Source organism: Populus nigra, chromosome 18, assembly GCF_951802175.1.
Source record: "Populus nigra chromosome 18, ddPopNigr1.1, whole genome shotgun sequence".
Classification (NCBI taxonomy): Eukaryota; Viridiplantae; Streptophyta; class Magnoliopsida; order Malpighiales; family Salicaceae; genus Populus; species Populus nigra.
The window spans coordinates 13,168,964-13,184,995 of NC_084869.1; the positions used below are offsets into that span (position 1 = coordinate 13,168,964).

Here is a 16,032-nt window from a genome sequence, read left to right on the forward strand (position 1 = left end):
GGCTCTACGTCGTGACGATCCTTTTCATATATATTTTGAAATAGTTTTTAGTTGATTTAGAAATTATCATCTAGTCTTATAATTATTAAAAATATTAATTAATCTTTTAGTTATTCAAAGTTAATGATTTGTTGTGTAAAAAAAAAGATATTAGCACCCATAATATACTTTATCTAAAATAAACAACATTATTTTTTTTTCTTTGTTGGCTATGATCTGATGTTTCTATTTCTATCGGCTTACTATGATAGGTTTGTTACGATGAACAAACCTTGATTTCTATGTCAAGAACTTGGTCTGGATAATGAAGTGTTCTCAATTATCATTGAGGTTTCTTTAGGGTGAAATTATAATTTTTGGCTATTGTGTCGTTTCAAATAATATTTCAGATAAAATTATGTGATTTTTATCCTTATATTATAAATGGTCTTATAAATTTATTTTTTTTTCTCGATTTTAACATTTAATATTGGATCCAATTGAATTGGGTTTTGTAATTTTTGTAATTATTTTTTATGGAGTTATCTTCGTCTCATAATCCAAATCGTGAATTTGATAGATTATCCCGGGTTCATTCATATTTTTTTTTAATTATTTTTTTTCAAGTTCATCCTTCAATACTGAATTAATTGAGAATTAAGTTTTATTATTTTTTTATCCACTTTCTATAGATTTTTTTTTAATTTCATCATTTAACATTAGATTGATTTAAAATTAAATTTCATAATTTATTTTGATTTATTTTTTTATAAATTTATTACTGTTTCATAACTTAGTTTATAAATTTGATAATTTAACTCACTCAGTAAATATATATTTAATATATTATTATTTTAATATCTTAAAAAATAACATCCAATATACAGAAAGAGTTTAAATTTATAATTTCTCTAAAAAAAAATACATAACAAAATCTAAATAATTTTTTATATATTTTAAAAAAATATTTATTTGTTAATAACCCAGTATCAATCTATTTGACACGGCCTCCAAACCTTTGGACCAAGTGGGAACATATAACTAGGCAATCCAAACATCCACGCGTATAATTATTAGTAAAATGATGACAGTGTCCTTTTAACTGTGTGATAGTACCATGGGAACTCCAGTTTAGGACTGCTTTGTAATTTATGTTTTAACTTTTAACACCTTGTTGATAATTTCAAAGTAAATTTATTTCATCCAGTTATTCTTGTGAAGCTTTCCAGTGAATTCAAAATAAATAAATCTAAATAAAAATCTTAGCTTAATTAAGTTTTATAGATTATTTCTTATGATGTCTCCTTTCCTTGCTCTCCTTACCCTAAATCTAACAAGTTACTGTCTTGGAATAGAAAAAACATATGTTCTTGTATTTTTTTATTTTAAAAATACAAAATATTATTTTTAGTTTCATCTTCGCTTCTATTTTTTTAATTAAACATATTTATATATTTTTATAACTGTTCTTTTTATCATGAAATATTAACCAAATGTAATTATGTAGACATTTTTCATTTTGAAAAATGTTGGCAGTGTCCTGTAATATTAGCCAGAAAGAATGTTGCACCGTTTAAAGACGAAAACCACGACAAATGTTGCGAGTATTCACTTTCGATTCTATGATGCAAAACTTCCAAATTTCCAGACACAAGAGAAGACAACAATAGCTAAAAATATAATATAATATAAAATATAATACAAGAGATGTAACTTGCTTTTTATAAATTACTAATTCGAGTGCTATAAATCTCACAACTACTAGAAGTTTGTTTATCTGATCATTAACTTTAGAATCTTGAAAAATTAATTAGTTAAAATACATGTAATTTCATCTCGATATCTAAAATTACAAAAGATATATATACTAGCAGAACCTCAGAGTTAAATTACCACTGTGAATTTCTCTGTCAATCCAAGCAACCTCTTCCTCTGAATCATTCAATTGGTGCGCCATTTCTTCACTTGGATTTATGTGGAGCTTCTTGATCCTACCCCTCATGTAGGGCCTTGGAAACTTTAAATGAAGTAAATGAATCATTTAGTACATGAATGTTACTTGAAGGTCACTGCTGTAATCATATGCAGTAATAATATATTCAAAAGAAAAAGAAAAGAGACCTCGAAAATAATTTTAAAAAAAGGTTTCATTCAAGACCCAGAAGTATTCTTCAATTGTGTCACTCTACATCCATGTCCATTAATCTTTGCAAGCAACGAAATGACACCGTTTTCAATATCATTTAATCTTTCTTGTTTAAAGAGAGTGATAACTTCAGATGGGTTTCAGTTGAGAACTACATGATACATATGGGATCCAATTGAGAAGGGTTTCATGTAGGGACTACAATGTTAATCATTTGAAATTTGGGGGACTAACTTTAAGATGTGTGATGACTTATGAAAAATTATACTCATATCCAATTTGACCATTCCAAAGAAGATTTTAGGGCTGGGGGACACAAGTGGAACACATCAAAAGTGATAAAAATTTTTATTTCATATTTTTATTTCATATTTATATCTATTTATCTATAAAGTAGATCTCATTGATAAGATCTCACTAATTACAGCTTGAATATCATAAAAATTTTCACTGCTGAGAGAGAAATTAAATGGAGAAGCAGATACAAGTAGAACACATCAAAAATAATAAGAATATTTCTATCTAATATTTTTCTCTCATACTTGTATCTATTTATTTTTATAAAGTAAATTCTATTAATATGATCTCACTAATTATAGCTTGAGTATTATAAAATTCCTTGTTGCTAGGGAGAAATCAAACACATCATATTAGTTACTCTTTCTACTCATTTTGAAGAAAGAAATTGACACTAAAAGAATAAAGGTAATTAAATTCATGACTCAAAAGTAATAAGAACACTCTATGAAGAATTTTTCTCTCATATTTATATCTTTATAGTTTTTTAAAGTAAATTATAAGGAGTAACTAATGGAATATCTTTAGTTATTTTTTGAGTAATAATATTTATTTTACTAATTAATGCACAGGATTAGCTTTTCAACGTCAATCTAAAAAGAAAAATGTAAAATTGTTTTTTTTTTTTAAAAACCAAATTAATAATTTGTTCGGTTTGTTTTGCCTTCTTGACATTAGGGAGGCTATATATCCTCTCTACATTTCTTTGTGGTATTGAATTTTTTTTTTTTGGGACTTGTCAATTTGTCCCACATATTCAGTCCTTCGCATCCATCCACATGCTTGATGAAAAGGCCTTTTTGGTGCTTGCAGGGAAAGTAATTTTGCGTGCACGTTGGGAAATATTTTTTGGCTGATTGTGCTATCACTCTGAAAGAATTGATGTATCAACAAAGAAAGAAAAATAAATAAATTAAAGAAAGAATAATTTATTTCGTTACAAAGACTACTGTTAGCTTTGTTATTCTGAGCACCTTTAGCGATGATTTCGGCTTTTCGAATTATTTTTATTAAAAAAATATTAAATTGATATTTATTTAGATATTTTTCACTAATTTTAACATGTGCAAACAATATTAATTAGCTGATGTGAGTTCTGTATAAAGGAAAATAAAAAATAAGTCAAGTCATGTGGTAATGGTGACTTCAAATGCCCCTAAAACAGGGGATTTTTTTAATTTTTAATTTTTGATAATTGGTAGATGCTAGTGATAACCTTTTTACATTATCAAAGAAAATACAAAAAGCAATTAGCCAATCCAACATTTTACTGGTCTGTGGATTTTACGTTTTGTTCATGGCCACTAAATAAGCTAGCTAGTAATTACCAGACCTATGGGCATAAAGGAAAGTTGTCCTCTGAGAGTCTCAAATTTCTTTTCCTCTCTTCATGTAGTGTTGTTCCCTTCCAAATCTCATCAGAATCCCCATCTCTTTCAAGCTTCATTTCTTTCCCTTTCCACTCCCCTCGCCATCAGGATCACTTTCCTTTCTTTGTCCTTGATAAAGAGGCCTTTAGCATGCCCCCAGGTCTATTTATGCGACACATAACCTGACCCACTTGTTCAGCTAACATTTCTTTGTTGAAGCCAATCTGTGAACATCTCAAGTGTCTTCATGTCAGCTCTGTAATGCTTTTGTGTGAATTCAAGCAACATAGGCCATGTGAAATCTGGATATATTCTTGGATTGCATGTGTCCACTAATTCCTTTGGTGGAGTTACCTTCTTGTCATTCCTTGGACACAAGAAGAAAGCAAGAGATTTTCTTGGCGTTTGGCTGTTCACCACTGCTCGGTGCAAACAACTCTTGTATCTACCATTTGATAGAGCCTGAAAGGCAACAAAAACCCTCCAAGTATCAGTCCTCCTTGTAATCATCAACGCAAATTTGGAAATAATTTAAACAACTGTCCACGTAGCTACGAGACAATTCTATCTGTTTATCATGTATGAGATTATCACAGCACATAGACAGCACCGTTTCGCTTAGATGATGATAATTTATAACACAGCTCGGTGCGGATTAGTATCTTACCATGAAGGTGTCGCCAATGTTAACGACAAAAGCGTCGAAATTGGGGCTAATCGAACACCATTCGTTGTCTACATACACTTGAAGACCACCCACTTGGTCTTGATGAAGGATGGTTAAAGAAGTTGGATCACAATGAGGACCAGTTCCTAAAGTAAGTTCAGGCTTTTGGCATGGAGGGTAGTAGTTGAGCCTCATTATTGAATCATTCTCTTTGAAATATTCTCTGAAATGTGTTCTGCTCACACCAAGGCTCATTCCTAATAGCTCCATGATCCCTAGTGACAAAGTGCTCATGGCCTCGCAGTAATCCTGGTACACGCTTCTGATGACAACACAAGGAAGATGAATTTTAGTTTTAAGAAACGTGAATACTAATAAACAACATTGAACAGAACCAAATTGAATGGAAAATGCTTTTGCAACATACCCGAATTTGGCGAAGTCTTCCCCCATCCTGTCATGAAAATATTGCTCGATATGTTTTGATGAATTCTTCTCAGCTGTATAGCTAAAAGAAAGTGTTTCTTTCCATGGAAGTTTGGAGGAAAACCTGCCAGTAAAGCTACTAGCATATCCACAAGACTCGCCAATTTTTCTTTGAGCCTTTTGTTTCTCAGAAAGAGGCAATTCAAAGAAATTGTCCATGTAATTAAGAGCATGAGCAATGAGTGTTTTATCAACTCCATGATTAACAACAAGAAAGAAACCATGTTTTTGACATGCTTCACCAACAAGTCTTGAAGCTTCCATTGCAGCATCAGGGTTACCAGAGAGGAAATCACCCAAGTCTATAAGTGGAACTTGGAGTTCAGGTGCATTAGCACTAGGCTTTTCATGGTCAGGCCAAATGAACTGTTGAGGTATGCTTGATTGGTACCTAAGAACTTGTGCATCAAACACTAAAGACTTGTTATCATCTTTGCATTGATCTTGATCTTTGGGATGGTGATGATGGGTGGTTTTTGAAGGCATGGTTTTGATGCAATCTATTGCCATTGCATTACGAATTTGTGACTAGTGTGATAGCTAGCTTCGAAGAAGTGGCAAGGCAAGATATATATGTAAGTGGCAGGGAGAGTAGCTGCTAGCCAGTCAAGAGAAACGGAAGAGAAGTGTGATGATGATAAAAGAAAAGCCAAGACCGCTCTCATTGGGGAAATCGCCGAGCCCAAATGTTGGAATCTTGTAGCTACCTGTCTTTCCCTCACTCTTATATGCCTTGTGTGGATTTTTATTTTTGCAGGGGAGGGGAGGGTTTGCAGTTTAAGGAGTTACTCAATGAGAAAATTAGGTGATATTCCAATTTGTTGGACTTGCGTCCTTTTTATAGCTGCCAGGAAAGCTCTTTCCAATGGTGTTCTTATTTTTATTTTTTTGGATGCTCTATGCTAGTGTCAGCAGGGCACTTTATCTTGCCTTGTATCAAGAGAGTGCTTGGACCTGTGTTAGACCCATCACTTCCTGTTCTGTTTTAAATTTGCCAAAGCCCCACCTGAGAAGGGTCTTGCCTTGTATCAAGAGAGTGCTTGGACCTGTGTTAGACCCATCATTTCCTGTTCTGTTTAAAATATGCCAAAGCCCCACCTGAGAAGGGTCCTGTGCTACCACTCTGCATTCTTATGTGGGAGCAACCCCAGCTCGGTAACTGCTAAGTGCATCAAAACACCAAAACAGAAGGAAAAAGCAAACTGTTTTGAGGGGCATAATTGCCCTGTAAAAACAGATTTCTCCGCTAAATCACATCTCTAAGTCATTTTTATCATTTATTGTATGTTAATCAAGGTTACTGTTCCTCATATTTTAGATTTCAAAACAGATTTATTTTATATTTTTTATCTCTAACTTTTTAACAAAACGTACTTTTAGCTTTTTGTACTAGAATACTAGCCACACATGTAACATAAGTGATTCAAGTTACAGCAGAAGCTTCACATGCATACCCATGTCGAACTAATTAATTTTTTAAAATCTTCTTTGTGACTACATATATTTGGGGCATCAAAATATCTCTGTCTTATCCAACATCGGACATGGATTCACCATGAAACAAAGTAAAGAGTTGAAGCAAACAACTATCGTTGATAGAACTAAAAGTTTACATAGCATTAATGAAATATGTCGGGGATAATTAAAGGGAGTTGGCAAGAAAAGAAGGTGTAAACATTGAATATGCAACCTAGTACTTTGTAATGAGTAGCTTTTGCAGCATGTATGGCTAAACAGAATCATTGCAAATACAACATTGGAGTACAAGGGAAGAGACAGATTAAAGAGACACCGTTCCTGTTTCAGTAGAAAGATCTTCCAGTCTTATGGCGACACAGACTAAAGAGTAAAGGGGTTCTCCTGTCATGGAAATAGCAAGCTATAATTACTCGGAGAAAGGACCAGTGCATGGTTTGGTTAGCCTAGTAGTCGGCATCTACTAAGATTGGTAAGGTGTTGATATGGGCGATGGAGGATGTCCTATAATTACTTTGTTAAGTGAGCTCTTTCTTTTTTCCTATTAAATATTAAATGTGGGTTTGACAGTTTTATTATATTTATATATGAAGAAACTCAATAAAGAGCATATGGCTTTTCAATAAAGAGTATGATGCTCTTCATAGTTTGCTCTTGTATTTATTTTCATTTCAGTCGTCAATTTCGTTCATGTGTTTTCGATTCATCATTTTACTTTTGTGTTATCTAATTTAAATCAATTAAAAAAAATTATCAATTAAATCAATTTAAATTAGATAACATAAGGTTAGGAATAACTGATGAATTGGAAATTAACACATGAATAAAATTGATGGTTGAAAACAGACAATGAGACGAATTTTAGGGCTAAACCTTTGAAATTTTGTACAAAAACATGTGGTTTTAATCAATGTCAAGACTATTTTGTCATACAAGAGCAACATTATTGGGAAAACATACTAAAAATCGTACCAATCGCGTCCACAACTCTATCAAAATTGATTGAAAAAAGTGCCCCGACATGTTAACTGATCATGACTTTATAATAGAATTCTTAATAATTTTAATAAAACAAAACAGTAGTCAGTCAGCTTTAAGAAAAGAAGAAGAAGAAGAAGAAGAAGAAGAAGTAGTCCCTTATTGACAAAATTATCAACCCTAAAATATTTATTTTAACTATTTTTTTCCCACGACAATGGGTGATGCCGAGCAAAATGTAGATAATTATTGTATAAAAGATGCTTAAAATGTGTGCAAGGTTGTTCTAGCCATGGTAGAAAACCTAAAGGACAAGCCTTCATTTTCCTTTGCCGAACTTTGTCATGCCATTTTTCTTACATTTCTCCAACCTCTCTAAATTCTTGTTTAATTTGGTATGGCCCAGAATTTTTCTTCCCTTAAAACTTTCTTCTCTATTATTGAAAAACTAAATATCTAAAAATTACAGGACTTTATTTTATTTTATTTTATTGATTCAAAAACAATTAATTATTTAAAATTTAAGTTGCAACTTAAGCCGTAAATTTTTTTAAGGGGGCTAAGATTAGAAAAAAATTTCTACAAAGAAAAAACTTAAATTTTACTAGTTTTGATCTTAAAATTTTTAAAGAAGAGTTAAAAAAAAATAATTTTTACAAGACCTAGACCCATGCTAATCTCCTTTTACATTGTTAGAGAATAATATAAATCATATTCTGGAATCTTACCTAATAGCTTAAGTTATTGATTTGAATTGGTTCTTTGATATGGTATCAGAGTCTGTGCAAGTTTCAAACCCAAATGGCTTTTACTTGAGAGGGTGTATTAGAAAATAATATAAATCATATCTTGGAGTTTCACCTAACAGTTTAAGCTTTTAAGTTGAATTGGTTCTTTGACACGGTATCAGAGCCTTGATGACTAAGCGGTCACTAGTTTGAATCTCACCATCCCCATTTATTTGATAAAAATTAAGCACAGGGTAATGTGGGCCTGTGCAAGTTTTAAGTTCAAAGAGCTTTCACTTGAGGAAGTGTGTTAGAGAATAATAGAAATCATATTCTGAAACCTTACCTCACAGGTTAAGCTATTAGGTTGAGATGGTTCTTTGACATACAACACAATTTTTTTATAAACCACATATAACATTAATGTTTTTTTTTAACCATAGAGACACAAGATTAAGCTCTTATATTTATAGAAATAGAAGCTCTAATTAACAAATAAAAAATCCTACATCAATCAAGAAAAAAGGATTAATAAGTTTTATGTCAAGGAAAAAACCAACAATTACTAAGTATCAAATCCTTAGACCATAAGGATAAAAACTTAATACAAACTTGGTTTAATTCCATCATTTCTCCCTTGACAATGTTAACATTTAATCCTTTTTTGGGATTAACTGATAGGATCCGTTTAAATATAAATAAAAATGTTCATGAAAATACCCTCTTTAAGTGAAGATGTATCACAGATTAACTACAATAATTTTTCTATCTCATATTGATAATCCACGGTTGCTTAAATAGCAGACCATATGAATGAAATTGACTAACAAAATAAGCTAAAACTAAAGGAACATTTTAAGGCCACTACTAGTAACTAATGCCTAACAAATAAAATAAATGAAATGGACTCCATGTACTACTGAAATAAAATGCAACAAAAAGATAACATTAAGCATAAATTTCTCTAACTGCTAAAACCCAGTCCATGCACGTATGCACGCTACTCCCATGCATTACATCTTGTTTGCGTCTCCCGTCAACCTCTTCCCAAATATTTAGGATTTGGTTTGAAACCTCTAGCTGAACGTCGTGGCTTACCAATACTTTCCTTATCGGGTGGACTCTTGTCTGCAAGGTCCACATTTGGAAATTGCTCAAGAAATGACTAATGCGTCTCCCACATAGCCTTTTCAGCTGACAAATGTTTCCATTGAACCAAGTGTTCTTCTTCAAACTTCTTACCCTTTTTTATCCAACAAGCATCCAGAATGTGTTGGGGCTCAAGTACGATTGCTCCTTCATCAGTTATGGGCGGCAACTCAGTAAAGGACAGTGTATGCTCGCTAATAAATTTCTTTAAGATGGAAATATGAAACATTGAGTGAATTGATGTGGGCTCCCGTTGACATTTGAAGTTGATAAGAAACCACTCCAATTTATTGTATCATAGGATACGACCCATAAAATCGATTGGCAAGCTTCTGGTGGGCACATTTAAAAACTGATTGTTGCCGATAGGTTGAGAAACACCATTTCACCTACTTCGAATGTGACATTCCTTTTTTTTTATCAGCCATTTTTTTTCATGCGATTGATGGAGGCTTCCAAATTAGCTTTGAGCTATCGTAGTATCACATCTCTAGTTATCAATTGCCCATCCACTTTATTGATGAAAGAGAAATTGTTATGATAAAGTGAGAATAAAGGGGGTGGATGCTCGTATAATGCCTATAATTGAGTCATTCCTATTGAGGCATGGTACGTTGTATTATACCATAACTCAGCTTAAGGAAGATAGGCAATCCACTTGCATGACTATTGATACACGAAGCACCGAAGATACTGCTTCACATAGCAGTTGACCACTTCTGTTTGGTCGTCGATTTATAGATGATAGGCATAGTTAAGCTGTAACTTGGTGCCTGGCATTTGAAAAAATTCTTGCAAAACCTTCTAATAAAGACTAGATCGAGATCACTGATGATGGATTTTGGCAACCCATTCAACTTGATAATCCCTTCCATAAATTTTTCAACCACACCTTTAGTAGTAAATAGATGAGTTAAAGTTAGGAAATGTGCAGCTTTACTTAACTTGTCCACTACTACCAATATTGTGTCCTTGTTATGGGAAGTGGGCAGTCATTTAATGAAGTCGAAAGTGATATTTTCCTATACTTGGCACGAAATGGGCAATGATCGGAGAAGTCTTGTAGGTGAGAATGTATTGGATTTCATCTTTTGACATACTTCACAACATTGGATGTGTTTGTGGACTTCTTGATACATTTTAGGCCAATAAAATTGTTAAGCTAACTGTTCGAATGTCCGCAACACTCTTGAATGCCCTTAATTTTTGTGTCGAAAGTCTCATGTAGCAGCTTTTTCCATAACTCCCCTTGGGAAGGAATGATTACTTTGCCTCTAAAATAGAATAACCCTTGTCGTTGTATATATAACCCTTCAGTTTGAGTTTTCACCAATTAAATGATTGTCTGAATGCATGGATATATCTCCTTCATATGCCTACTGAACTTCATCCCATATAGTTATGGTAGGTACATGAAGGTAATTAAGGACTGGACTATTAGGTTTGTGTGAGAAGGCATCTGTCGCTTAATTTTCACAGCCTAGCTAGGCGATAAGTTATCTTGTAAACGTAGCCTAGCAATTTGGCCACCCATTTTTGTTGCTCTGATTTTGCCAAACATTGTTCTAAAAAATATTTTAACTTGCGTTGGTTGATTTGAATGAAGAACTTCCTCCCTAATAAATATCGTTGCCACACACGTATAACCTCTATTTAGGATTTGGTTTGAAACCTCTAGCTAAACTTCATGGCTTAAAAACTTCTCCTTCTAAATTTGTATCAAACATAAGTAAAAGGAAGAAAAAAATATAAGGGTAAATTCTTACCCCTTTGATCCCTCTACCAAACATGTACTAAGTCTGAATTTGAAAAAAGAAACACCACAAATTCTGTCAAACATTAGGAATTTTGAAAGTTCCTAGTGGGGTGGGTTATAGGTGGCAATTAAGGTCAATTGATTAAAGTTCCTAGTAGGATAGTGCCTCGGGGGGTTAGACATAAAAATCCCATTCACATGAAGGGAGCCTATGATTTTCCTCTCTAAAGCAGGCCTCAACTAAATTTGATTTAACACCTTAAATGAATTCTTTGGCCATAAATAGAAAAAGGAAATCTGTCATTTTAAGGGCAACATAGTTCAATTTCCTTTAATAATCCACCAATATTTGCTTGCTTTTTGCACCATTTGTACCATCAATTTCTTTTTTGGCGGGGTCTCTCGGAGATTCGAGTTCAGGAGTAAATGGACATGCATTAAGTAGTAGCACTCCCTCTTGATTTTGCTTGTAGATTTTATAGTAAAAAAGAAATGTTATTTTTTCAAGAAAGTGTGCCCCTCAAAAGGTATATATTGCGACAAAAAAAAAATCGTCACTTAAATCTTCAATTCAGCTATTTGTTATTTAATTTTAGTTCTCATTTATCTATGCGGTTTGCTACATTTTAAGTTTTTAAAAATATTTTTTGATGTTTTTTTAAAAAATATAATTTTTATAACGAAAACAAACAGACACTTGGGAAACTATATATATATTTTGTTGTGTTTATGGTAAAGAATGGTAAGAAAAGAAACTATAAAACTAAAGGAGACCTATACTCATCGTACTAGTTGGCTAGTTGCCAAAGGAAGCTACAATATGCCATACAAAAGAAAGGACAAAAAATAAATTAAGTTGTAAGAGATTATTTTTTTTTAATTTCACCACATAAAATAAATAAAAAAATAAAAACAATTGTGACACTTCAACGGAGATTACTAGGTATGATGGTATTTCCCTCCACGGTGTTAAGCATAAGAAGATAACAGACATTGAAGACCAAGAAGAGAGTTACAGCTACAGAGATTCAAACTTTGTAATTGTTAAATCTCCAGCTAGCTAACGAACATTGAAGACCAAGAAGAGAGTTTCAAAAGAGAGTTACAGTTACAAAAATTCAAACTTTGTAACTGTGAGCTTCTTGTTTATGATGATGGATATTCTGCTGCATTGATGAACCTGCACTAATCGTGATTTCAAAATTGAAATTGAAATTATATTTATAATAATATTTCATAACTGATTAGTTTAGAATATATATATATATATATATATATATATATATATATATATATATATGATCTTCTGTTGTACTATTATTCAATGATTAAGAAAATATATACCTGCAAGCACTTAATTAGATTCCATTCACTTAATTGAAATTAAGGGAGAATTATATTAACTTAACATAATGATAGTATTAAAAAAATTTAAGAAATTATTAGATCATTAAATATTGTATTTGGTTAGCGTTTTATAACATGATAGACAAATATAGAAAATATATATATATTTGTTTAATGAGATATAGATAAAAATAAAGACATAAAATAAATTATCTCTAAATAGTTTTATTAGAGTAAATTTTTATAATTTCACATGAAACATATGAAAATACATATTTTTTATTCTCTTTAACTTTGTCTACTTTGTTACGAGACAATAACCAAATGCTATTTAATAAAATACAATTTATAAAAAAAAATTATCACTGAAACACTCAATCAATAGACGTCGTATGGCACATGATGGGTTGATTGAAATTCGAATGTGAAAACATTTGGTAAAATTTAATATGAAAAAAGATATACAAAATAACTAAGTGGGAATTAATTTCAAAATTAATTTGCTATGAATTTTTGTGTGATAGCATCAAATTACCATGAAAAACATTGTCAAAAGAAAATTGTAAGAATTGATACAAAGAAGGCATTTGGTTTAATAACCACAAGCATTTTAGGAACTGGAAAATGTCAAGAAATTTAATGATTTATTTAGCAGCTGATTTTGCCCATTTTTATTCCTGGGACCCGATTTGATATATATGCTTTTTATTGCCATGTTTCAACACTTTATATGATATGCGCGTCAGAAATTCCATGATCAACAAGGGTTTCATTCAACATGAGAAAGTAGTCCCAACAACTTCCTAGCACCAATTCCATGGCAGAAAAGAAGAAAAATCCATCGGCATCAAAGTACATGCTCAATACATTGTGCCCGGAAATGTCCTTGAAGCCCAAAAAACAATTGTCTCAGAAGACTTCACATGAAATCCACAAAGTACTCAATCAAATTTGTGTTGAAATTAACACAATAATTCTGTGTGTTAGAATTAAGGAGAGAAGAAATGTTAGTCTTGTGTCAATAATTATGGGAAATTCCCAAAAAAAAACACAAAATTTTAGAATATCTTGTTAATGTTCAGAAAGGAGAAATTCCCAAAAATAATAATAATAATAATGGAGACATAATTTTAGATAGTCTCTTCAGTGAGAAAGAGAATGGAAGAGTGTGTGTTGAGCACTAAGGCATGGTCACATCTACTGTTTGAACTTAAAAATAATGGTGTATTTTTTTCAGTTGACTAGAGTGAGTTGCATGTAAAGCACTAAGCAAATCTCCATTATTAACATATCTAACAAGTGGGAAGATTTTATGAACCTACATGATGTTTCAATAGTATCACTACCATGTAACAGAACAAGAGTTAAAGGCTTGAAATTGTACCCTTACACTAACAATTTAGTATAATTTTTTGGATTATTACCACCCTGCTTGTGTGTGTGTGTATTAGTTATAGAGAGAGAAGGAAAGAGAGAGTCAAACGGTCAGAAAATCATAATTTATTTTTGACACATCCAAGTACATATTTTAATAGTCGAATCATTTCATTTTAAATATTTATTTTGAATTAAATTATATTTTTACAAGTCATTTGGATTATTTTTAGACCTGTCAAGACGATTAAATTACATTAATTCAATTCTCACACTGTTTTAATTTTTTAATTGAAAAAAACATTAATAACACCTATATATTTTTTACATAAAAATATTTAATATAACTCGTAACAAGCCATGAGACAATAATACAATACAAGTATTATATAGGGATATAATAACTCAAAAAAATTGTATAGAGACATCACATTAATATTTACACAACTAATTTCGAGTTCTAACTCAATAGTTTAATGTGGATTGGCTAAATGAATAATAAAATTCTTAAGTATATTTTATAAGTAAAATTCTTAATAAACTATCAATTATTTTAGGATTATCTTTTTTCTAAGTAATAATTTAATATGTTGGCTTTATGTTTCTCCACTTGCACTAGTTCAAACCTTTTCGATTAGATATTTTAAGATAATATATATTATTAAGATCCAACGGTATACATAGATTTAAAGATCTAATTAATCTAACACTAGTCATGAAGAGAATGATTTTATTTAATAAAATTCATAAAGTCAAAGTTGTATGCATAAATAATTGTTCCCTAAAGTCAAATATAAATAAGGAAATCAAGAATTATATAGAAAAATGGACTGCCAAAGACATGCATGACAAGATGAATGGTATTTGATAGTGGAGGAGTGCATAATTGCCTTGACTTAATTATTACTATTTAAGGTGTAACAAAGTAGCTACCATTACCTACTAAAAAATGTATAAAAGCAATTAATCCCCCCATTAAAACAATACAAAAAAGTAGACATCAATTTGGACAAGCCATGAAAAGGGATGCTTGGAAAGTAAATACATAACAGAAATTTCTTGTTTCTTCTTAATTTTTAGTAAATGAAGTGGAAGCCATTAAGGGTCACAAATAAAGTAGAAGTATGAGAGAAATGAGGGGTTTCGCTCCTTTATAGTCTTAAATTCGAGTCATGTGGTTACTAATATGATGATCACTGGAGACTTATATGGTCGTTAACTTCAGGACTCGTGGGATTAGTTGAGGTGTACGCAAACTGACCTGGACATTCACGTTAATAAAAAAAAAATTGAGAACAATAATGAATGGTAATAAAAATTAACTCTTTTTTTTGCAAGGAATAGATTGTAAGATATGAACTATTTTAAAACCTAAAATCATGACATTATTCTTCATAATTAATAATAAATCTCCATTAATCACTTGGGATTTACGTATCACCGACAAGATCTTGTGGAGAAATTAATTACTCTTCAAATCATCAGCATGTTGATTAACTCTCAATGCTCAAGAAAAGAAAGCTTATTAAGAAAATTATTAACCCCTTCATGGTTTAGTCAAGTTTTAAATGCATGGGGTTTTATCCTTATTTGATATGACATGAAGAATTCAAAGTAATTTCGTGAATTGTTATTTTTTTAATTAAAATTCGTTAAATTAATACATTTTAAGACGCTTTAGTATCTGTTTATTTATATAGTGTGATGTGGTACGGTCTGTATTTTATCTCAATCACGGATTGAAAATATTTAATTAATCAACGTACTATAGTTTTACATATATCCTACAAAAAACTGTCTTTTAAAACTTTGATTAAAAAAAATATTATAATTTATAATTTTTTCTTAAAGATAACCTATACAATGCCAAACACACATATATTTATGATGCTTTTGATATGGTATAGCCAAATCAGCAAACCAAAAATACCTTCAACTCCAATATGTTATAGGGTTGGCAGCATCATTTCTAGAGATATGTTTAGATGTAATGTTCTCGACAATGGTTTATATAATTTCTGATGATCAAAAAACTCTCTAAAAGTTGAGAGAAGTTCGCCAAACATGAAATTGTTCACTACAGGACAGAGGACAGTAGGTGGAAAAGAAAGAGGAGACATCAAGGTCCATCACTAGAAGCAACTAGCATGATGGTGGAGTTGTCACAATGTCATGCAGATAAAAAGGTGGGGCAAATTGAGTTTTCTCTCTTCAAGAGCAAATCCTATGAAACTGATAGACCCAACAAGGTTGGATCTATTACAGTAACTATAGCGTAA

General features: G+C 31.5%; 1 protein-coding gene across 2 annotated transcripts; it reads right to left on the reverse strand.

Moving 5' to 3' along the window:
• Window positions 1-3,557: 3,557 nt before the first annotated feature.
• Window positions 3,558-5,734, reverse strand: LOC133678946 (gibberellin 20 oxidase 1-like). 2 transcript variants are annotated; one of them, XM_062101470.1, is made up of 3 exons: window positions 4,887-5,734; window positions 4,460-4,778; window positions 3,558-4,254 (listed from the first exon to the last, which is right to left on the reverse strand). In XM_062101470.1, the coding sequence occupies exons 1-3, from the start codon at window positions 5,453-5,455 to the stop codon at window positions 3,988-3,990; spliced, it is 1,155 nt and encodes a 384-aa protein (XP_061957454.1). In that variant the 5' UTR covers window positions 5,456-5,734; the 3' UTR covers window positions 3,558-3,987. The 2 variants fall into 2 exon arrangements, with proteins under 2 accessions (XP_061957454.1, XP_061957453.1); XM_062101469.1 differs by having other exon boundaries at window positions 4,460-4,781.
• Between the last annotated feature and the right edge of the window lie 10,298 nt (window positions 5,735-16,032).

Coding starts and splice junctions, on each gene's coding strand:
- LOC133678946 (XM_062101469.1), bottom strand. CDS start 5,455: ATGGCAATAGATTGCATCAAAACCATGCCTTCAAAAACCACCCATCAT. Junction 4,782..4,886: donor GAAGACTTCGCCAAATTCGG/GTATGTTGCAAA, acceptor TGTTGTCATCAG/AAGCGTGTACCAGGATTACT. Junction 4,255..4,459: donor ACATTGGCGACACCTTCATG/GTAAGATACTAA, acceptor GTTGCCTTTCAG/GCTCTATCAAATGGTAGATA.